Source organism: Babylonia areolata, chromosome 12, assembly GCF_041734735.1.
Source record: "Babylonia areolata isolate BAREFJ2019XMU chromosome 12, ASM4173473v1, whole genome shotgun sequence".
In the NCBI taxonomy this organism is placed as follows: domain Eukaryota; kingdom Metazoa; phylum Mollusca; class Gastropoda; order Neogastropoda; family Buccinidae; genus Babylonia; species Babylonia areolata.
Genome location: NC_134887.1, coordinates 27,368,476 through 27,389,405, shown reverse-complemented (window position 1 = coordinate 27,389,405; position 20,930 = coordinate 27,368,476). Strand labels below are relative to the sequence as shown.

The 20,930-nt window shown below is 39.9% G+C and overlaps 2 protein-coding genes across 10 annotated transcripts in view; one reads left to right on the top strand and one right to left on the bottom strand.

The window, feature by feature from the left end:
* Positions 1–13,463, top strand: part of LOC143288487 (peroxisomal sarcosine oxidase-like) — a 24,562-nt gene extending 11,099 nt beyond the window's left edge. For all 9 annotated transcript variants that reach the window (XM_076597047.1, XM_076597049.1, XM_076597044.1 and 6 more), the window contains exons 5-9: positions 1,903–2,088; positions 2,756–2,905; positions 5,944–6,093; positions 7,199–7,274; positions 9,526–13,463. In XM_076597047.1, coding sequence (XP_076453162.1) covers positions 1,903–2,088; positions 2,756–2,905; positions 5,944–6,093; positions 7,199–7,274; positions 9,526–9,653 — 690 coding nt within the window. In that variant the 3' untranslated portion in view covers positions 9,654–13,463. The remainder of the gene's footprint in view (positions 1–1,902; positions 2,089–2,755; positions 2,906–5,943; positions 6,094–7,198; positions 7,275–9,525) is intronic.
* On the bottom strand, positions 9,525–20,930 carry LOC143288488 (uncharacterized). Its single transcript, XM_076597052.1, has 6 exons — positions 20,525–20,930; positions 18,969–19,118; positions 18,421–18,483; positions 17,598–17,792; positions 16,950–17,090; positions 9,525–16,376 (listed from the first exon to the last, which is right to left on the bottom strand). The coding sequence occupies exons 1-6, from the start codon at positions 20,684–20,686 to the stop codon at positions 16,023–16,025; spliced, it is 1,065 nt and encodes a 354-aa protein (XP_076453167.1). The 5' UTR covers positions 20,687–20,930; the 3' UTR covers positions 9,525–16,022.

Here is a 20,930-nt window from a genome sequence, read left to right as displayed (position 1 = left end):
TCACCAATGATCTAAGATCCTAAAAGCCTCTTGATATTGTTCACAAAGTGTTCTGAGAGTTTGGAAGGCTGCTGAATAGGACATGGAGATGGATAATGAGTGCTAAGTGAGACATGGAGATGGATGTTGGGTGCTGTTTGAGACATGGAGATGGATGTTGGGTGCTGTGTGAGACATGGAGATGGATGTTGGGTGCTGTGTGAGACATGGAGATGGATGTTGGGTGCTGTTTGAGACATGGAGATGGATGTTGGGTGCTGTGTGAGACATGGAGATGGATGTTGGGTGCTGTTTGAGACATGGAGATGGATGTTGGGTGCTATGTGAGACATGGAGATGGATGTTGGGTGGGGTGCTATGTGAGACATGGAGATGGATGTTGGGTGCTGTGTGAGACATGGAGATGGATGTTGGGTGCTGTGTGAGACATGGAGATGGATGTTGGGTGCTATGTGAGACATGGAGATGGATGTTGGGTGCTGTGTGAGACATGGAGATGGATGTTGGGTGCTAATGGATGTTGGGTGCTATGTGAGACATGGAGATGGATTTTGGGTGCTAATGGATGTTGGGTGCTGTGTGAGACAGGGAGATGGATGTTGGGTGCTGTGTGAGACAGGGAGATGGATGTTGGGTGCTGTGTGAGACATGGAGATGGATGTTGGGTGCTGTGTGAGACATGGAGATGGATGTTGGGTGCTGTGTGAGACATGGAGATGGATGTTGGGTGCTGTGTGAGACAGGGAGATGGATATTGGGTGCTGTGTGAGACATGGAGATGGATGTTGGGTGCTGTGTGAGACATGGAGATGGATGTTGGGTGCTGTGTGAGACAGGGAGATGGATATTGGGTGCTGTGTGAGACATGGAGATGGATTTTGGGTGCTAATGGATGTTGGGTGCTGTGTAAGACATGGAGATGGATGTTGGGTGCTAATGGATGTTGGGTGCTGTGTGAGACATGGAGATGGATGTTGGGTACTATGTGAGACTTGGAGATGGATGTTGGGTGGGGTGCTGTGTGAGACAGGGAGATGGATGTTGGGTGCTATGTGAGACATGGAGATGGATGTTGGGTGCTGTGTGAGACATGGAGATGGATGTTGGGTGCTGTGTGAGACATGGAGATGGATGTTGGGTGCTAATGGATGTTGGGTGCTGTGGGAGACATGGAGATGGATGTTGGGTGGGGTGCTGTGTGAGACAGGGAGATGGATGTTGGGTGCTATGTGAGACATGGAGATGGATGTTGGGTGCTGTGTGAGACATGGAGATGGATGTTGGGTGGCGTGCTATGTGAGACATGGAGATGGATGTTGGGTGCTATGTGAGACATGGAGATGGATGTTGGGTGCTATTTGAGACATGGAGATGGATGTTGGGTGGGGTGCTGTGTGAGACAGGGAGATGGATGTTGGGTGCTATGTGAGACATGGAGATGGATGTTGGGTGGGGTGCTATGTGAGACATGGAGATGGATGTTGGGTGCTGTGTGAGACAGGGAGATGGATGTTGGGTGCTGTGTGAGACATGGAGATGGATGTTGGGTGCTATGTGAGACATGGAGATGGATGTTGGGTGGGGTGCTATGTGAGACATGGAGATGGATGTTGGGTGCTATGTGAGACATGGAGATGGATGTTGGGTGGGGTGCTATGTGAGACATGGAGATGGATGTTGGGTGGGGTGCTATGTGAGACATGGAGATTGGTGTTGGGTGCTATGTGAGACATGGAGATGGATGTTGGGAGATGGATATTGGGAAGGTTGCTATGTGAGAAATGGATATGGATGTTTGGAAGGTTGCTGTGTTAGACATGAAGATGGTTGTGTGCTTGCAGAAAGTTGTCCGATAGAAGGTGTTCTGTGTTCTGATGTGGAGAGGGTTGTGTGTGTCTGCAGAAAGTGTTCAGACAGTTGGGAGGAGTGCTGCATGATGGGGAACCAGTCACCGCCATCACGCCGGGCCAGCCCCTGGTCACCGTGACGACTACAAAGCACCGGTACCGCGCCAAGAAGGTTGTCATAGCCGCAGGACCATGGACCGGGAAACTTGTCAAACCCCTTGGCGTCAGTTTGCCTTTCAGGGTAAGAGTCAGTTCTGTGGCGTTTTGTTGTGCTGTATTGCGTCGCTTTTTTTTTTTTTTTTTTTTTTTTTTTGTCACTGTCAGAGTTCTGTGTGTGAAACTGGGGCTGCTATCCTCGGGGAAGAGCATGTGGCCCTAGCGAAGCATTGTAGTGTTACCTGTCTGTCCTGGGTCCTTCAGCGTGCTGGACAAACATGGAGATAGAGAGATACGAGTACTTATATAGCGCCTATCCTCGGTCAGAGACCAAACTCTAAGTGCTTTACAAACACGGAGTCATTTGCACAACAGGCTGCCTACCTGGATAGAGCCGACTGACAGCTGCCATTTAGGCGCTCATCATTTGTTTCTTGTGTCATTCAATCAGGTTTCACTTACCAGCACAAACTGTTTCTGGTGTAAAGGCTCAGAGTGATCACAAACAGCAATCAGGTTCAGTAATATAAGCAGCAGTTTCTGTACATGTTGTGTTGTTTAATATTCTTACTTCAAGCCTCACTAAGTTTTTGTTTCTTAACAAAATGATAAAGAGTGTAGACAGTTGGTAAACATGTTATTTCAGTCTTCTTCTTTTTTTTCTTTTTTTTTTCTTTTCAGTGATGTAAACTAATGGTGGAACAGTGATACTTAATTGCTGGTGTGCTGAATGATGGTCACTGATGTCACAGCCCACTCGTGTTACTGTCATGTACTGGCAAGAGACGAAGGAAGGAAGCCATGCCAGTGACCGCTTCCCTTGTCTCATCGATGGGGGTGAGGAGGAGGGTGGGCATCACATTTACAGCTTGCCGAGTGACGAATATCCCGGCTATGTCAAGGTAGGCAGTGCTGGTGTTGACACAGATCAGAGGACACCTTGTATGCTTATTTATGTTCCTCTGTGCAGTTTGTGATCAGTGTCAGAGGACACTTTGTATGCTTATTTGTGTTCTGTGCAGTTTGTGAGCAGTGTCAGTCAGACACTTAATTTGCTTGCTTATGTTCTTGTGTACAGTTTGTGAGTGATGTCTTATCCGTATATATGTGAGATAGTCATACTCTGTTTTCAGGTAGGATGGTGGGGGTGTGCAGGAGGGGGTGCGGGGTGCGGGTGGGGGGGGGGGGGAGATACATGGGTATGCTTTTGTTTCCACATTCCATCAGACACTGACATGGATTACGGGATCTTTAATGTGTGAATTTAATCTTCTACATGTGTATACGCATGAAGGGGGCTCAGGCACTAGCAGGTCTGCACATCTGTTACCCAGATTCAAACCAGGAGCCCTTAGATTGAAAGTTCAACCTTCAATATATTTTTTTTTTTTACTTTTTAAGGACATGATAATTGGGAACTCTATGTAATGTGTATGTGTGTGTATACATATATATATATATTTATTTCTCTTTTTTGACACCTAGGATGAGTGATGTGCTAGTTGACAATTTTTCATTATGTGTGCCTGTTAGTGTTATATTGTGTTACGTATAATTATGTGTATGTTCATGTTATTAGGTGTTTGTTGTTTTATCATCTCTGGGAAAAAAAAAAAAGATGGAATGGTCAGTGTTAGAGGAATTTCCTACATTATATGTATAAATGTGACTGTACTTGTGCCTCATTTTCTTTTCCATGTTATGTTGGTTTTTTGTTGTTTTTTTCATTTTTCCAGCTTCAACATGAATTGGTATTTACAGTTTTTCAGCCCTGGTACAGCTGTCACAGCAGCGAACACAAAGGGCTGTTCACTTCACATCTGTTTCCTCTCTTATAAACCACTGGAAATGAAGTGTTAAGTATAGTGTGTGTTCCCGTGGGCTGCAATATGTCCTCATCAAAAGATGCATTGAAAATATAACACCATCCATAAACACAGCTCGTATGCTGAATGAACTTGGCAGTAAATTCATCCCTCTTTCCAGTTCAGTCAGGAACCTCGGCATTGTCCTTGACAATACACTGTCCATGCAAAAATTTATCAGTCAGACATGTCAATCCTGCTACTGCCAACTGCGGCATATCAGTTCTGTCCGGAAATATCTGTCCACTGACGCAACATTTAGTCTTGTTTCTCTCATTCACTCTCGCCTTCACTACTGTAACTCTCTATTGTCTGTTTTGCCTGCTTCATCCATTCAGTCCCTTCAGTGCATACAAAACTCTGCTGCCCGACTCGTCCCCAGAAAGAAAAGATCTGGGCACATCACTCCTCTTTTGCATCGTCTTCACTGGCTACCTGTCTCACACAGAATAAAGTACAAGATCAGCACTCTATGTTATAAATGTATTCACAAATCTACCCCTTCCTATCTCTGTGGCTGTCTTCACCTCTACACTCCATCTCACTCTCTACGATTGGCTTTGGATCCACTCTGTTTACGCATACCCAGATTCAAACACTTGACTGTTGGCCACTGTTTTTTCTCTGTCTCTGGACCTTGCAATTGGAATGAACTTCCTCTTTCTCTTCGTCAGGTTTCCGCATTCAGCTCTTTGAAGTCTGGTCTGAAAACCCACCTTTTCCCAAAATAGCCTCCTTTGCCTGCCTTTTCCTTGTTTTCAGTTCTTCCAGTTTTAGTGAATGACTGGTGCGAAAGCGCTTTGATCTCTGCACAAGATTCAGCACTATATAAATATAATAATAATTAAAATGATACAGTCATCATCATGGCAACAGCTGTGAGCAGAATAGCAGAGCAGAATAGCTATTTCGTTGGGCATTACAATAGGTAAGTTTAGTGTAAATATTTGCATGCTGGAATGTATGCTGTTTTATCAGAGACATGTTTCATCTGCTGTCTAACACATAATGACTATGGATACGACAGTCGCATTGGTCCAGACAACAAAAATGCCAGAAGGGAAAAAGACTGCATCTTTTTCTTCTTCCTCTTTCATTTTGCAATGATATTAATCATCACACCTTTGATTTGTAAATGACTACCATTGGAATTGCACAGAGTTTGTGGTTCCCAGTTTTGTTACAATGAATATGGAAGTATTGATAAGAGCAATGCTCTTTCTTTTCCCCAGTCTTAGATTTTTTGGTGACATACTAAGTGTATGTGTATGCGCCTGTGTCTGTGTATTTGCTATTACAATATGATGTTGCCATGCAGTGGTTGGTAGTTTAGACTCTGAAAAAGGGAAGGACTGGATGTAAAGTAGTGTTCAAGTGCTAATCTGTTATCCACTGTTGTCTCTATGCATCTGTCTGTTTTGTTTTTTGTTGTTTTTTCTTCTTTTCTTGCTCACCCCCTCAATAAATGTGTGGCACTTGTCATCAAATAATTAATGTTGGCAGCAGTTCTGAGAAAATGGCTAAATTATTTTTAAAAACAAAGAAAAAAAACCCCAGTGAACTTCTCAATCTTATCCCTGTTACACCCCAACCTCAAACTCCAACTTGAAATGGATGACTTTATTCCTAAAGCCTCAAAAGTCTGAGTGATATATTGATAGCCACTTGAGAAAAAAAAACAACAACCAGAAACAGGGTATGGCTTGACAGATAATACATGAATGTCTGTTTATCTGAAAAACCAGTGCAATAGTTACCAAGTCCATTCCTTTGCAGCAACAAGGTAGGACTTGACTCATTCACACACTTACATGATAGGCACTATGTGTGTGTGTGTGTGTGAGAGAGAGAGAGAGAGAGAGACAGAGAGAGAGAGAATGATTATGATATTTCTGAAACTAATTTGAAAATAAGAAATGCTGTGGATCAAGAAATTTTCTGTGTTCCACGTATGATTACTATTTTATGCTTTATATTCAATATCCTTTTATGCCATGACTTTCGTCTACCCTTACTCAAGGATCAGTGTACCTACAATAAATAAAGTTTCATTTATTCATTTATCCCAACTTCAGGTGTGTCTGCACATTGGGCCAGAGATCGACCCCGACAACAGGGATGAAGTGGATGATTCATGGGTGCGTCAGAAAGTCAGCCAGTATGTGTGCAGTCATCTGCCATGGCTCAGGACCACACCTGGTGTTGTGGAAGCCTGCATCTACACTGTGAGTGTGTGTGTGTGTGTGTGCATGCGCTAATATTAGTGTGTGTGGTGTGTGTATGTGTGTGTGTGTTCACCCACGTTTCTCTGCATGTCCTCACACGTATGTGTGGTGTGAATATATGGTACAGAAACTTTTTTAAGTGCTTTGTAAATTTAGTGTTGCTTGGCGAAGTAGAAGTTCACAATAATGAATTGGACTGGGCAAAGAGGAATAAGAGTAGGTGTTGATATATTTGGTTTAAAAGAAATTACCTTAGACATAATTTTCTTTCCAGTTATTTTGTTGAATTAGTATATCAGTTTCACTTCATTTACATTTGATTTTTAAGCATGTACTTTTGTACATGTATGTACTTTACTTTAAAAACTTATTTGTTTATCTGTATGCATGATACTTGACATGAATATTTATCATTATCTTGCAAGGTAAATGTGTAGTTATTTTGCTTGCGGTATGCATGTTTATTAGAAAAAACATCTTTTCACAGGACAAAAACTAACAACAACAACAATACAAAAAAATTGAAAAAAGAGAGAAAACTGAAAGTGAGATGGGAATTCAACAAACACACAGAGAAATGTTTATAGATGATTGACAATCTGGCTGGGTAATAAACTGGCCAGTTTCAAAAGAACACTGAAAAGAAAACATATTTCAGAGAGAGAGAGAGAGATTAACATTAAGCATTTTTTAGATTACATTTTCAGAATCTTGACTTTCTTGAATCAAAAAATATGTTTCTGGATAGATAGGTAGATAGACATAGATAGATAATGTCAGCAGGTTTTGTGTGCTTTTGTTTTTGTCTATTTGCATGTATGATCAGTTACATGCATGTACATGTCAACACTTGATCTCAGTTATGACAGTTTAATGGGAATGAAGACAGGTGAATTTTGTGTATGTGTGCACACATATGTGTGTGTGTATGCATAAATCAAATACTCCAATAAGTTAAAACAGAACCCATTGATATCCATACATCATTTTAAAATAAGAATACAGCATTATTGTATCAGTGTATTTGAATTGGGCGTACTTTTGTATTTTGCGCTTTATCTTTATGAATAAACTCTATATTTCTAACCGATTAATCTGGTTTCAGAATACCCCAGACAACAATCCAGTTATTGACTCTCACCCTAAACACAAAAATATCATCATCGCGGCTGGATTTTCTGGTATGTTGTACATGTATATATATATATATATATACCCACAGTTGTATGGGCATGTTAGTGCATAGGACACACGCACATACAAACAAGCATACTGCTTGGCACAAGTTCCAGGCCACAAGAGAAATCTGCTCCTTTTAACCCCTTGACTGAACTGTTGACATACAGCATACGTCATAAAACTCACGACGCCGTGCCTTGTTCTTGTATGCTGTACATCCAAATACCATGCCCTTTCTGTATCACACAGCACCACAGAAAAGTCCTCATGAAGAAGCATTAACTCTCATGATCTTCCTGGGTGTGGGATGGTGGTGAAGTGTGTGTGTGGATGTGTGACAGTGAGTGAACGGAAGAAGTGTATTGGGAACTCTCCCTCTCTCTCTCTGTTCTTTGTCTTTGTATGTATGTGTATATTGTCAACAAATTGATGGGAGTGTGTTATAATCAAAAGTGTGTGTGTGTATATGTAAGCTGCATTTTATTTAAACAAATTTGAGAAATTTGATTGTCAAAATGTAGCATGCTGATATACTTTTCTCTTTCTACTTTTGTCTTCAATAGGCAGGGACATACAAATGAACTAACAAGCATGCACTTTCCATTTTTCTGGAACTTTTCTCAGGATAGCCAACTGTGTCAACAGTGAAAGGGTTAATCAGTGTTTTCGTTTGAAAAAAAAAATGCAAAGAAACAGAAGAGTGCTGGTCAGGAATGCAAACATTGCTATAAGCCAAGTTATTGTGTTGTCCATGCTTATATTCTGTTACACAACATATTTCTCTATGTGAAATTTTGGCTGCTCATCTCAGGGAGGAGTGCATTGCTGCAGTTCAGCACCACCCTCTGCCCATTTTTTTTTCTGTCTGCAAATGGATTTGATCTTTATCAAAGTGGATTTTTCTACAGAATTTTGCCAAGGACATTACTTTTGTTGCTGTAGGTTTTTTTTATGTGCGCTAATTGCCTGCTAAACATGGGATCTTGGTTTGTCATCTTGAGTGTGCTCACTGGACTCCACTGTACTGTACTTAACCTTCACCCATCACAAGCATGTGTAAAGTACATGAATACACATATACACTACACACACAAAGCAGACACATACTCATGTTTTGTCAGGAAATGACATGCACACACATACACTGACTGACTAAGCACATTAGTGAATTTGATAATAAACATTTACTTGTATTGTTCCTTCTTTTGATTATTAATCGTGCTACTGTTTATTAACTTCTACCAGTCTAATATTTAGTGTGTGTATTCATTTTAATATATATTACAAGAGAACTATATAAGATTTTCTTGTGGCATTGTTGATTTGTATTCTGACATGTTTGAAATAAACTTACTGTTTAAACCATATTAAACCAAATAAAGTTGAAAAAAGAGAAAGAGAGAAAAGGTTCCAACTTCACTTTCCAAGTACATCATTTTTTTCAGAATTGTTATAGTTTTATTGAATAATCTTACACAAGGGTCATAGTCACCTTCAAAAAAAAAAATCATCTGACTTTTTGGGGAAAATTGCCAAACAGTCTGCAAATGCAAACTCTAGTTATAATAAATCAGTCAAGAAAAATAAAAAGGAAAAAAGAAAGTTGGAGAAGATGATGAGACCTAATAGTAATATTTTAGTTTGGATTGAAGAGATTTAGATAGAACTGTGGTAAAACAGGGAATTGCACGACTGAAACACTAAAGATGGCAAGCTGAAAGTGTTCTCCCCCCCCCCACTCCCCCCCCTTTTTTTCACTTAAGTTGTGAAAGGTCAAGGTCATGAGGGTCATCATGGACATAATGAAAGACTAATGAATTAGTGAAATGGTTGAATGCTAGAATTTTATATATTCAGCTTTAAAAGAAAGAAGAAGAGGGGGGGAGGGGGGGGGGGAGTGAAAACCAGCAATGTGTCATTTAACATTTTTCTATCTCTTCTACTCTGTAAAGAAGACACTGGTGGATGAGAGAACAGGGTTATGTAACTGTTCGTCTTTATTCAAGTGTCCTCCACATAGCAAACCTGAAAACCTGAAGCTCAAACTGAGTCAGAAGGAAGAAAAAAAAAAGAAGAAGAAGATAAAACCAGACCCCATGTGAGTGAACTGTCCCTCAGTACTTGACAGGAATGTCCTCACCAGTGCCTGGTATGGCTGTCCTATTACTGGTGAGTGGATTTTCACAAACCACGACATCTTCCATTCTTACGCCCTTCCCCTCACTCTCTGTACCTTTGTGTGTCTACCAACAGGTCATGGGTTCAAGCTGGCCCCTGTGGTGGGCAAGGCCGTGTCGGAACTGGTGCTGGAGAAACCACACACCTACACCATGTCTCCCTTTGCCCTGTCCAGGTTCAATGCATCCTCTTCCAAGCTCTGACTGTCCACAACCAGTGGAGGTGTTCGTTGCACAGTCTTCGTCCTTTGGTGCAAGAGTTATCTGCGAGGTGATCTTTGAAGTACAGTCTTATTTCTTTGTTGCCAGTGTAATCAGACAAGTGATCCTTTTCAGGACAATCTTCATCCTTTCTTGTGAATGCAGTCAGACCAGTGCCATGCTGGACTTCCAATCCAAGGGTCATGCTTTCAAAGCAGCTGCTGGATGAGGAGTGCAGGTAAGTTTTTGTGACCCCCAGGCTAATGTGTCTTGTTCCACCAGTGCCTTAATCCCCTTCATGTATATACTTATACAGAAGATGAAATACACAGGTTGGAGTTCCTTTAATCTGTGTCACCATTCAGTGAGCTGTGGGAAAACAAACATACTCAGCATACTGACCCCTCAAAATAGAGTGCAGCTACCTAAACGGCAGGTAAATAATGTCATACACATTAAAACCCTCTCAAAGATATGAGCAAATGAGAGAGCTGCAGCCTATAAATGGAGGAAGAAAAGAATGTAATTAGACTGGTTTGATGGCCATGTGTATTGGACATTCGGAAGATTAATAAATGATCAGTATATAATTATTTTGTGCTCCTCTAGGGCTCAGTTCATGGGGAAAGTGCCCAGACTAAACTTGCCCAAGAAAATCCATTGGAAGTAGGAATTCTTGGTTGGCAACTTAATCCAGGTCTAAGACTAAACGCAGACTAAAACAGATGAAATTTAGTCCAGCAATTTTGCAAGACTACACTGTATGCAAATGGCGGTGGTTGTTTTTGTTCAGTACTGCAATCAACAAGAAAGAACATTTCATGCCAGACTGTACCTAGTAGAAATGTATAATGATCAAGTTTTCAACAACAAAAATCCATTTCACTAGACAGATGATTTTCAGATTTGACAGATTCAGTTAGAAGCAAATCTGAGTGTGTGCAAGACAGATGAAAGTGCTTTGCCCCCTGTATAATGTGCTATAGTTTGCCATTGGTGCTTTTCAAAATGTTTGCCATTGGTGCTTTTCAAAATAATCTAACAGTGTTCTCTATTTTCTGTTTATGGTTATATACATTTTAGAACGTTATTTTTGTCAGTAGTGATCTCTTTCCAGACTGTTGACATTCAATATTAGAACTTTTGTCTGTTGCTTTTTGCACTGATCAGCCTGGATGACTGATAGTTCAGGGCCATACAGTGCTGCTCCAATCATTGTCTGTGTACAGTGCAGTTTGGTTGTGATGTTTATTAACAGGTGATGGCAGGCTATCTTTATTTTTGCTGTTGAGGCTCCAACTATCGCATTATCTGAAACCCGATATGAAAACCCTCTGCACACATAGCTGCTGTGATTGGCTCGTCTGTAATATGATTTAATTAGAGGCGAAACCTAAATGACCCACTGTGTGATTCCTGATAATCACAAAAACTACAACGCAGCCCCTTTAAAAAAAACCCAACAAATTCCAAAGTATTTGGGAAGGGCACATTATTTTTGACTCACTTGTGTAAACAAAGTGAGTCTATGTTTTAACCCGGTGTTCGGTTGTCTGTGTGTGTGTGTGTCCGTGTGTCTGTGTGTCCGTGGTAAACTTTAACATTGACATTTTCTCTGCAAATACTTTGTCAGTTGACACCAAATTTGGCATAAAAATAGGAATAATTGAGTTCTTTCCAGTCATCTTGTTTAAAACAATATTGCACCTCCGGGATGGGCACAAAAAAATAAAAAAGAAGCCTAATTATATGCAAACTGCATTTACTGTTGTATTTATATTTTTTGTATTCTCTAAACTTGGCACTTTGACCTCTTATTCTGACACAACAACAAGAGGAGTCATTATTATCATTTTTTGTTCAAACAGGAACTTCTTTTGCTAAGCATGGAATTTTTATTTATTTTGCAAACGTTTTGGTGCAGGTAGTAAAAAAAGGGAAATTACTCTGTAATTAATGCTAGGGGACTTAATTTATCACAAGTGAGTCTTGAAGGCCTTGCCTCTCTTGTTTATAATTGAAACAACAACATTCCTGTTGTGACTGACATGCCTGTGGAATGATTAATGGGCTAGCATATATCTACATTTGAAGATTAAACAAAATAGAAATATTTGTTCTGAAATCGTATCAGGCCCTGCAGATTGTTTATCATGTTTACTGGAAGCTTGAAGCATCTGATACTGGAGTGGCAACAAAAATTATAAACTATGTTTGTTTGTACCACCAATCAAAAACAGGAACAGATATTCAACCCTGAGAGGCAATTGTTGTTGGATCTGCTACTGAAGTCGGGTTTCTTGGAAAAAACTCAAATCTACTTACTAGGCTCATTCTGTATGATTCTGTCTGACACCAAATAGCCTGTGACAACATAAGAGCTTCAACATATGTTGGGAGGGACATGTGTAGGGAGGGGGAGTGGTTTGCTCATGACTATCTTTGCTCTCTGTTGTTTTTTTTTATCTGTACAATCGTTGCTCGTGTCATCTGACACTTCAGACAAGAAAGGACAGAAGAGGGTTGAAGGTGGGGAAACGCTGTCACTTAAGTTTCATGTCAAGTGACCCTTTTCCTTTCTTGGGGGTGTGGGGGGTGGGGGTCATAAAAGTGTCACAATTTTGATGCATTTATGTTAAAATTGTTCCCTTTTAACTTTTTACTTGCAAAAAAAAATTAATTCCCGTTGGCAGAATATACTAAACTGAATAAATAAGACCAATTTAATCATGTCTTGATAGAATCTATTACAAGTATTGTGATACAGGTCTGAAAAAATATCACTTCACATGTATTTAACAATACTGACAGCAGCAGGCATAGTTTGTGTCTAGTAATGAGAAAACATTCATTTCCAAATGTTAAAGTTATTCTTGAAATGTTCTTTGGGATTTATGACTTTCACTGATGATGTGCATTATCTCCAAAACTATGATGGCTAGATGGCTATCAATATCCGTTACTCTGCTGTGTTTCTCTACAAATTGCAGTTGCTGAAAAATGTCAGTTTTAAAGTTTACCATAGAACATACAAGAATGTACACACAAACACACACAACTGAAACAAGATGATTACACGATTATCGCTTTGGTACACGAATGAACCTAAAAACATACACTTGTTTTTGACATTTTTTAACTTGATGTTTAGTATTTTCCTGTTTATACTTTCTGTATATTTGTTGTTTGGTTTTAAGCATACATCTTATATTTTTCCTCTTTGTACCCTGCTGCGCATCAGTAAACCACCAGACATTTCCACTGATGCCTGTCTTTTGCTGTCTTCCCCCAATGTCCAGCCATTCTCCTTCAGTCCTTTTGCAACCGTTCTGCACCATGTCTCCCTTGCACACACACTTTTCCATGTGGTGTCAAGTGATGGGCTTCTCTTGGAAGAGCATCTTTGGCGTTGTAAGGTGTGTCCTATCCAGATGTCCGTGCTTATCTCCAGCATGGAGTTGTTTTAGATGGCATTTTCTAGTTGTTTTATTTTTATCATCATTTTAACTGTGATTGTACTGTGCCATTTTATTCATGTATGCTACACTGTTACATATTTTAATCAGCATTTTGATCAGTGGTGACATGCATCAATCTTTTTTGTAATATAAGCAGTTAATACCGAGTGCCTGTGTTAGTGCATTCATTTTAATTGTGATTGTACTGTACCATTTTATTCACACTGCTAAACTCTTACACATTTTATTCAGCATTTTGATCAATGTTGAAATCCATCAAATTGTTTGTAATATAAGCTGTTAATTGTCAGTGCCTGTGTTAGTGCATTAGGATAAATACAAGTTTTGAGAATTTCTTTTTCCGTTTCCTTCTGTATGGAGAAAGTTAAAAATAGAGAATGTGTGTTTGTGTAAATGTGTTCTCAGTTTGTATTTTGTTCATTCTGTTTTGTGACAGAAGGTAAAGTGCACAAGCCAACTGTTTAACAGTAATCACTCTTCCACAGGCAATGAGATTCAAAAAAGCACTTGAACAGTTTAATCAGTGTATGCCATCATGTACGATTTTGGCATTTCGGGCAGCTACCGGATTCTAGCTAAATGCTTGTATTCAACAAAGCCTTTGGTTCTCAAGATAACAATTTGCAAGACAAAGCATGCATGTCTCCGGTATAACCTCACCTTACAAAAAGTCATTCAAAAAGATGCCTCCTATGGCTTTTCCAGGGGCTCTTTGAATTCCATACCGCACCCAGTGTTGGTCATTCTTAACCCAAGGCATGCTTTCCATCAAGACTCCAGATATGTTCCTTTCAAAATCTGCATTTGGAAAACGTGTGTCACTGTTAAAGACCCTGTCAAGTTTAGCATGGCTGATGTTTGTAATTTCCAAGAAATTTTCAAACATTTGATTTCCTTCCATGACTTGCCAAGAATCTATATTGAAGAGGCACTTACAGGCATGCCTACTGTTACTGAGGGCCCGTGTTTGTCCTGGAAAATTGATAAAATGGACAGGATGTCCCGGAAGTATCAATATTTGCTGCATGTCCTGGAAAATAAAGATCTGACCGTAACATTTTTTCCCAAAAGTATCTAGTGGGTACAAGTTCACCCTTAGATGGCTTTCTGACCATTGCCGAAGACACTTCATTAAGAATTACGGAAATGGTGCCGAATATTTCCAAAACCACTTCGTGAAAAGCCAGAACTGTTCAAACAGTACTGAAGCCATTTTGTGAATGTCCACTTGATTTCCGGTACCAGTGAAGTAACTTCGGCAAGACCAATGCGCATGAGGGTAAGCACAGACTTTTGAGCGCAGACAACCTTTTGAAAGTGGAGGCATGATTTCCATGTCTACAACCATTGCTTTGGGGTGTCAGACGACTGTTGTACGTTTGCTGTGATGTTCCTGAAAATGACACCCTGTCCCCGATTCCAATGTGTGTTGTTCCTGAAAAACAAATTTGGGGGTAGGCATGCCTGTAGTTATACTGAACAGCACTTGTAAAGGAATAACAAGTGCAGCTAGGAATGCTTTTGTTGTTTTGTTTTTTTAAAAACTACTTTGCATAAACTAGAAATGCTCTGGGAAATTAGGGATGGTATGGGAAAGGGATCAGGACAGCATATTTATTAACAATCTATTGTGATTAAGATAAATATCCTCTAAAAAATCTACATGAACAGTTAGAAGAGAGGAGAGAAAGAAAATAAAGAAAAAGTTTCTTTAGAAGTTCTCTCATCTTTCCTCTTGGTGCATTTACAGACTGATCGTTCGATGTCAGGTTTCTGTTGTACATGAGAGATTGTTGCTCGCTTTGGGAAGCCGCTGCCTGCTTGCGTTCGAGACTTTATATCAGCTGCGGGAGCCAGGGATCACAGGCCTGACCACTCCCCAAAACAATGAACAGGCTACAGCTAGCCTTGGTTTGCCATCATTCAAACACTGCAGCATTTTATGGAGAACGCAGAAGGAAGTATATTGTGTATTGTGTTATTTTGGCTTGTCGCTCTTTTTCCAGACTTCAGGTATTTGGTTTCTGCTCTTTTAATTTGTTTTTAAATCAAGCTATTTCCTTCTACAGTGTCTTTTACTTCCAGTTTTGGGTTCAAGCTGGTGACGAGTGTCTTTTTACTTCCAGTTTTGGGTTCAAGCTGGCTGACAAGTGTTGGGAACTACTGCCACAAGGTCCACTTTGTTTATTTCTTTTCATGACTGACGGTTTTTACTTAGGGCTTTGCCACAGAGAGAGCGAGAGAGAGAGAGAGTGTGTGTGTTGGGTGGGTTGGTGAAAGGACCTACTGTGACTGTGACAGGATCAACTCATATTCAAAATCAATGAAATCCTGATATACATTGGTTCAGGAGCATTCTTTCAAGCCATGAGGGAAAGGCATATCAACTAAGCAAAACTGTAAGATGTGCACAAGACCGACATCATGAACCAGACCCATATTGCACATGGCAATGAATGCTCAGCATGTGATACTGATGTCATTAACTGAGACTTTCAACACTGTGCGGTTTATCCAAAGTGATTTTATTAACACTTTCAGTGAACTTTATATATATATATATATAATTATGTGTGCACGTGTGTGTAAATACATATACATATTTGTGATCGTCTGTTCCAGCTGATGGACATTCTTCATGTATTACACTTATCTATTCAGGGCGATGTTAGAGTTTTCATATAACCTCTAACATCCATGCCCGATAAAATCTGTGGTTGTTTGGAAAAAAAGTGTTTGTTCAAAAGGAAAAAAACAAAAACACTTCAATATTGTAACTGTGTATACCCAAGACACGGCACAGACTAACATGCACAGATAGCAAAGTCAACCTGAACTACTGCCTACCAGCTTACTTCTCTGATGAAGAAAGCCTACAACTCCTTCAGCTCTTTTACCTTCTCCGGCGGGAGCGGCTGCGACCTCGACTCTTACTCCTCCTACTGTTGCGACGACGCGAACGCCTGCGACCCATTACCTTCCGGCGCCGCCTGGGTGAGGTTTTGGTCAGCTTCTTGGTGGCACTGAAGATGTTGCTGGAGGGGGTGCCTCCTGAGCCCACATGGGGTATCCGCAGACCCCGCCAAGGCAGATCCAAGCCTGGGGCGTGCTCATGGCGCATGCTGCCAATGGCTGCAGGCAGCGTGAGGATGGTGAGGATGCTGATGAACAGCTTGCTCCCATTGCCTTCAGGGATGTCACCTCTCCGGTACTTGCGGAACGTCACCAGCAGTGTGACCAGCAGGCACTGAAACCATACCTCATATTTATTTAAAGGATGTGACTGCACCCCCAAAATGTAACGAGAAATAGAGAGGTGTTTCACTCTTCAGCAAGAATACACAGCTTGTATTGATTAACTAACAAAACTGAGGACACGCTTCTGTCTTTTAGATATAAACCATGTAATGAGGGAACAATTAACTACAGCCTTCATGTACATCAATGTGAACATAAAAAAACATAATACTGACACTGTCTTTTAGATGTAAATCATATAATGAGGGAACAACTAACTACAGCCTTCATGTACATCAATGTGAACATAAGAAACACAACACCAAATTATCAACAAACTTTTATTTCCATGACTATAGTCTAAACAGCTAGTTTATAAAAACAAAACTTGTGGTTACAGTCAATATGAAAGCACCCAGACACAAAACTCAAGAGTACACCATATCTTCTGACCACCCTCTACCACTCCACCTGAACAGACAGAACATCCAAATGCCTGAATCCACCATCCCAAAGCCTAATGTTTAGCGTGTACTAAAAACAACAAACCAGAATGTGCTGTTACTTGTTACGGTGCACAAACCAAAGCTCTGGAGAAGAGAACTGCACGCTTGTTGGCAGAGGTTCTGAATTTGGGAGCGATGTAAGGCAGGCCGCTGTAACCCAACGTCATGGCACCGTACAAGCGGTACAGGTAAATGTGAAGCTCATCCAGTTCCTGACCCTAGCACAGCAAGTTTCAATTATTCTTTCATTCCTTAAAATTTAATAGTGTCACTGTGGAAGATCAAAATCCTACACATTCTTAATTAATCCTTTTTTTTTCACATTTCTTTCTATTCATGTCTTTGTTACAACATTTGGTATCACAACACAGCATACCAATATTCACAACATGTTTTTTAAAAATAGATTTTCTTTAAATAGATCTTCTTTCAAACATTGGAGTTTATACTTCATAGGGTGTCCAGGTGGATCATGGTTTTATGTGGAAAAGAATTCCACAAAACCAGTAAACCCGATATGCTGCATCCTCACATTTATTTCTGCACCCCTCCACATGTGCACCCGCACACACAAAAATAAGATTTTTTTCATAATCAGAGAGAAAGAGAAGTTAGGCAAATGAACAACCTACCAGCCAAGCAAATTTCCACCCAGCACCCTTCCCTACCTATTCCCTCAGCACCCTCCTCAAAAAAAAAAGAAGAAAAAAAAAAGATGGACTTACAAAGAGGTAGTTGGCTGGCAGAAAGGGCACAAAGAGGCAAACAAGCCCACACAGCACAGACAGACTAAGGTCCATGTGCAGGTTGGTGTTCAGGTTCCCTATACGTTTATCAGCATTGACAGCGTTGTTGTAGTAGAGTTGAATAGCATAGACAATGGCCAGGATGAAGAAGGGCATGAGAATGTACTGGAACGTCTGCACAGAGAAGCAGCAGCATTAATCTGTTCATGTTTTTAGTTTTGTCTATGAAGACCAGTTGTGCTGAATGGGTATGGGAGTGAAGTGGGTGTCAATAGGAATATGGGAGTGAAGTGGGTGTCAATAGGAAAAAATAAAACTATTGATTTTCTTTTCTGTTTCACTCCTCCCTTTTTTTTCCATTTATCTGCACACTGTTTTTTCCTCTCCATCTTGATGGGCTATGTGTATGTGCAGTATACTGAGAGACAGCATTCCACTTCTTGGAATACTTTCAAACCCGACTACTGTACATATTATCTGACACTGGATAGGAAATGAAGAAGATTGCATAAGACTAGATCAAGATCACATGCAAACACAATTACATTTTTAAACTGAATGTCTTTGGTTTTGTGTACTAAGTTTGGTAATTAAAGATGTATTAACATATATACAATAAACTGAGGTCAGAAACTTGACCAGCTCATCACTGAAATTTTTCTTTGTTCATTCTCACACAAGCAAGACTGTTTTGCATGGCACACAAACAACAATTTTGTTTTTGTTTGTGGAGTACATTTTCTGTCACTGATTGACTGCAAGCTTGTATATTGTGAAAATGATAAACTGCAACACTGTGTACCTCAAAGTCGAAGAGCTCATCGTGGAGGGCAACGATTGTCACAACTGTTGCTATCCCAAATGCCTGCAATATTTACATTAAAAAAAATTAGACACACAAAATTGCACTTCATGCATGTACTTTTTATCATATAATCACATTTGTCTCTGTTACACATTCATTTCATCTGATATCCCACTCACACATAGGCCTAAACTATGTCAATTCTCTCTCTCTCTCTCTCTCTCTCTCTCTCTCTCACACATACACAACCACATGCTCACAAAGTTTTGCAGATATAAAGATTTGTCGGTGGACAATATAAAGATTTGTCAATTGACAAATGAAAATGGGAAGATGAATAAAGGAAAATACCAATATGGTATGGAACAAATGAAGAAAGATAATCAAAAGAATGGAAGAAAAGATAGAAAAGTCAGGTACCGGGTAGGCTTGATTTAACACACTCACATGGATACATCCATAAGCATGCATTCCTTGTGAATTATTGAAAAAGGACAAACAAAAGAAAACCAGCCAGCCAGACAGAAATCATGCCGAGCACAAACCAAAGTCCTGGAGACAGCAATGGCTGTGCGGATGGTGATGTCACCAGGATCAGTACAGAGGAACCATGCAAGAGCTGGCACCATCAGGACAGCAGTAATGTGCACCAGTAGGTACTCGTGCAAGGCATCCACTGGGTATTCTGGAAGTGCCTGCAACCATCAGCAACCACACAAAAATATCTGGAATTATGGAGTCAGGACAACCAGACATGACAGTATATACTGCAGCTTTATGACTATGCCGTATGCGCAGCAATGTGTGCTTGACTCTAGCTGATCACTGCTTGGTGTATTTGAGTACTAGCCCCCTGTCTGAGAAGAACAAGTCAGAAAGAAGGTTCTGACACCAATGTCCAAAATCAGCATCAGATCATGTCAGAAAAAGGTGCTCCATGATCATTCACATCGTGCAACAGTCAAATTCAACCAAAGCTAGATTCAGATACTGGTTCTCTGGACAACTTGGCCTCAAAGCCTCTTGATATACCCTTCCTCAAAACATCTCTGTTAGTCTGGTTTTGCATATGGCTGCTGTTGATATATATATATATATATATATATAAGTCTATAAGTATCCATATGAAATCAAAGCAAAATAACAAGTTTAGAATGATCGTCTTGATGGTTTTAGACTTGACCTGATTATGTGCAAATTTTATGTTAGTATGTTCCATCATTTTTAAATCAGAATAGATAAGAATGGAATAAATTTTAAATGTCATGAAACCTTGAAGCTTATAAGATACAAGAACATAGATAAATACTAAAATAGATAAATAAATAATTATTATTAACATAATAGATTTGAACAGCATTTATAAACAAAATGTCCTAATCTCGAATGTACATATACATCAAGATCATCTGCTGGCATCAACTGACAGTTACAATTTCTTGTATAAATAAAAATTGCCATTTTTACCTTCTTTTTAATTTGTGGGATCAGTATTGTGCAAAAGCTTAAGTTATAAAATATATTATGAATTAGGCTCCCATATGTTTTCTTAAATAATTTCACACACAGTAATTTTAACCCTTGGCTGGTCACCATTCTCTAAGTTCAAGACTTTAGTCAAATTTTATTGCTCACCAGTCACCTTTGCATTCTCTCCAGTACTTATTGAGTTTTTTTGACTGCCCTGTCTTCATTCTCTCCAGTACTTATTGAGTTTTTTTGACTGCCCTGTCTTCGAATGTGATTGCCACAATCAACATGTGGTGTATAAAAAAAAATTTAAACAAAGAAAAAGAAAATTTTACTGATACATTCGGTACTATAAGCCTCCTTCTTATCAATTAGATCTGAGCATTATGTTTGCAATTACCGCTGTGTTGATATATTATGGTATACATCAGATTAAAGTTTAAAATGAAATGTCACACCAAAGTCTTTTTCTTTTATGCAAGTGTCTGTCGAATAATTATGTGCTTATCAGTATCCCGTGAGACCACATACTCTACAAATCATTAACTTAAACGAAGATTAGGTATATCAATTTAGTCCCAAGTAATCACGAGGTAAAATCTAGATTTGGTACATTGGCTGATATACTCACCGAAGACAACCAGTTTTTTGCAAAAACGGTAAGCCATGCTGTTGTTATGAAGGTAACGAGAGCGTCAAGAGTCAAGACATTGGAAAGACGCTGCGTGCACAAGATGATGGCAAAGAATACGGCGCCGATTTTCCATGCAAGTCCTGCTACTGTCCATTCCATGGCTCCACACCTCTGAGCCCACTGATGCTACCTACAGAGGCTTCTTTCTAAACATATGAGCTGGATCCTTGTTGCTGGATGCAGTCATTTTCACACTCCTGTGGTCTATGGGAGTTAGAGCAGTTGGAATCACGTCCATCAACCAGTGACAAAAGATTTATTTAGATCCAGTAGCGTAAATGCACAGTCAAACATGTGAACGACGTTAATACGTTTAGCTTCTGCATCACGCTTTTCAGCGCCC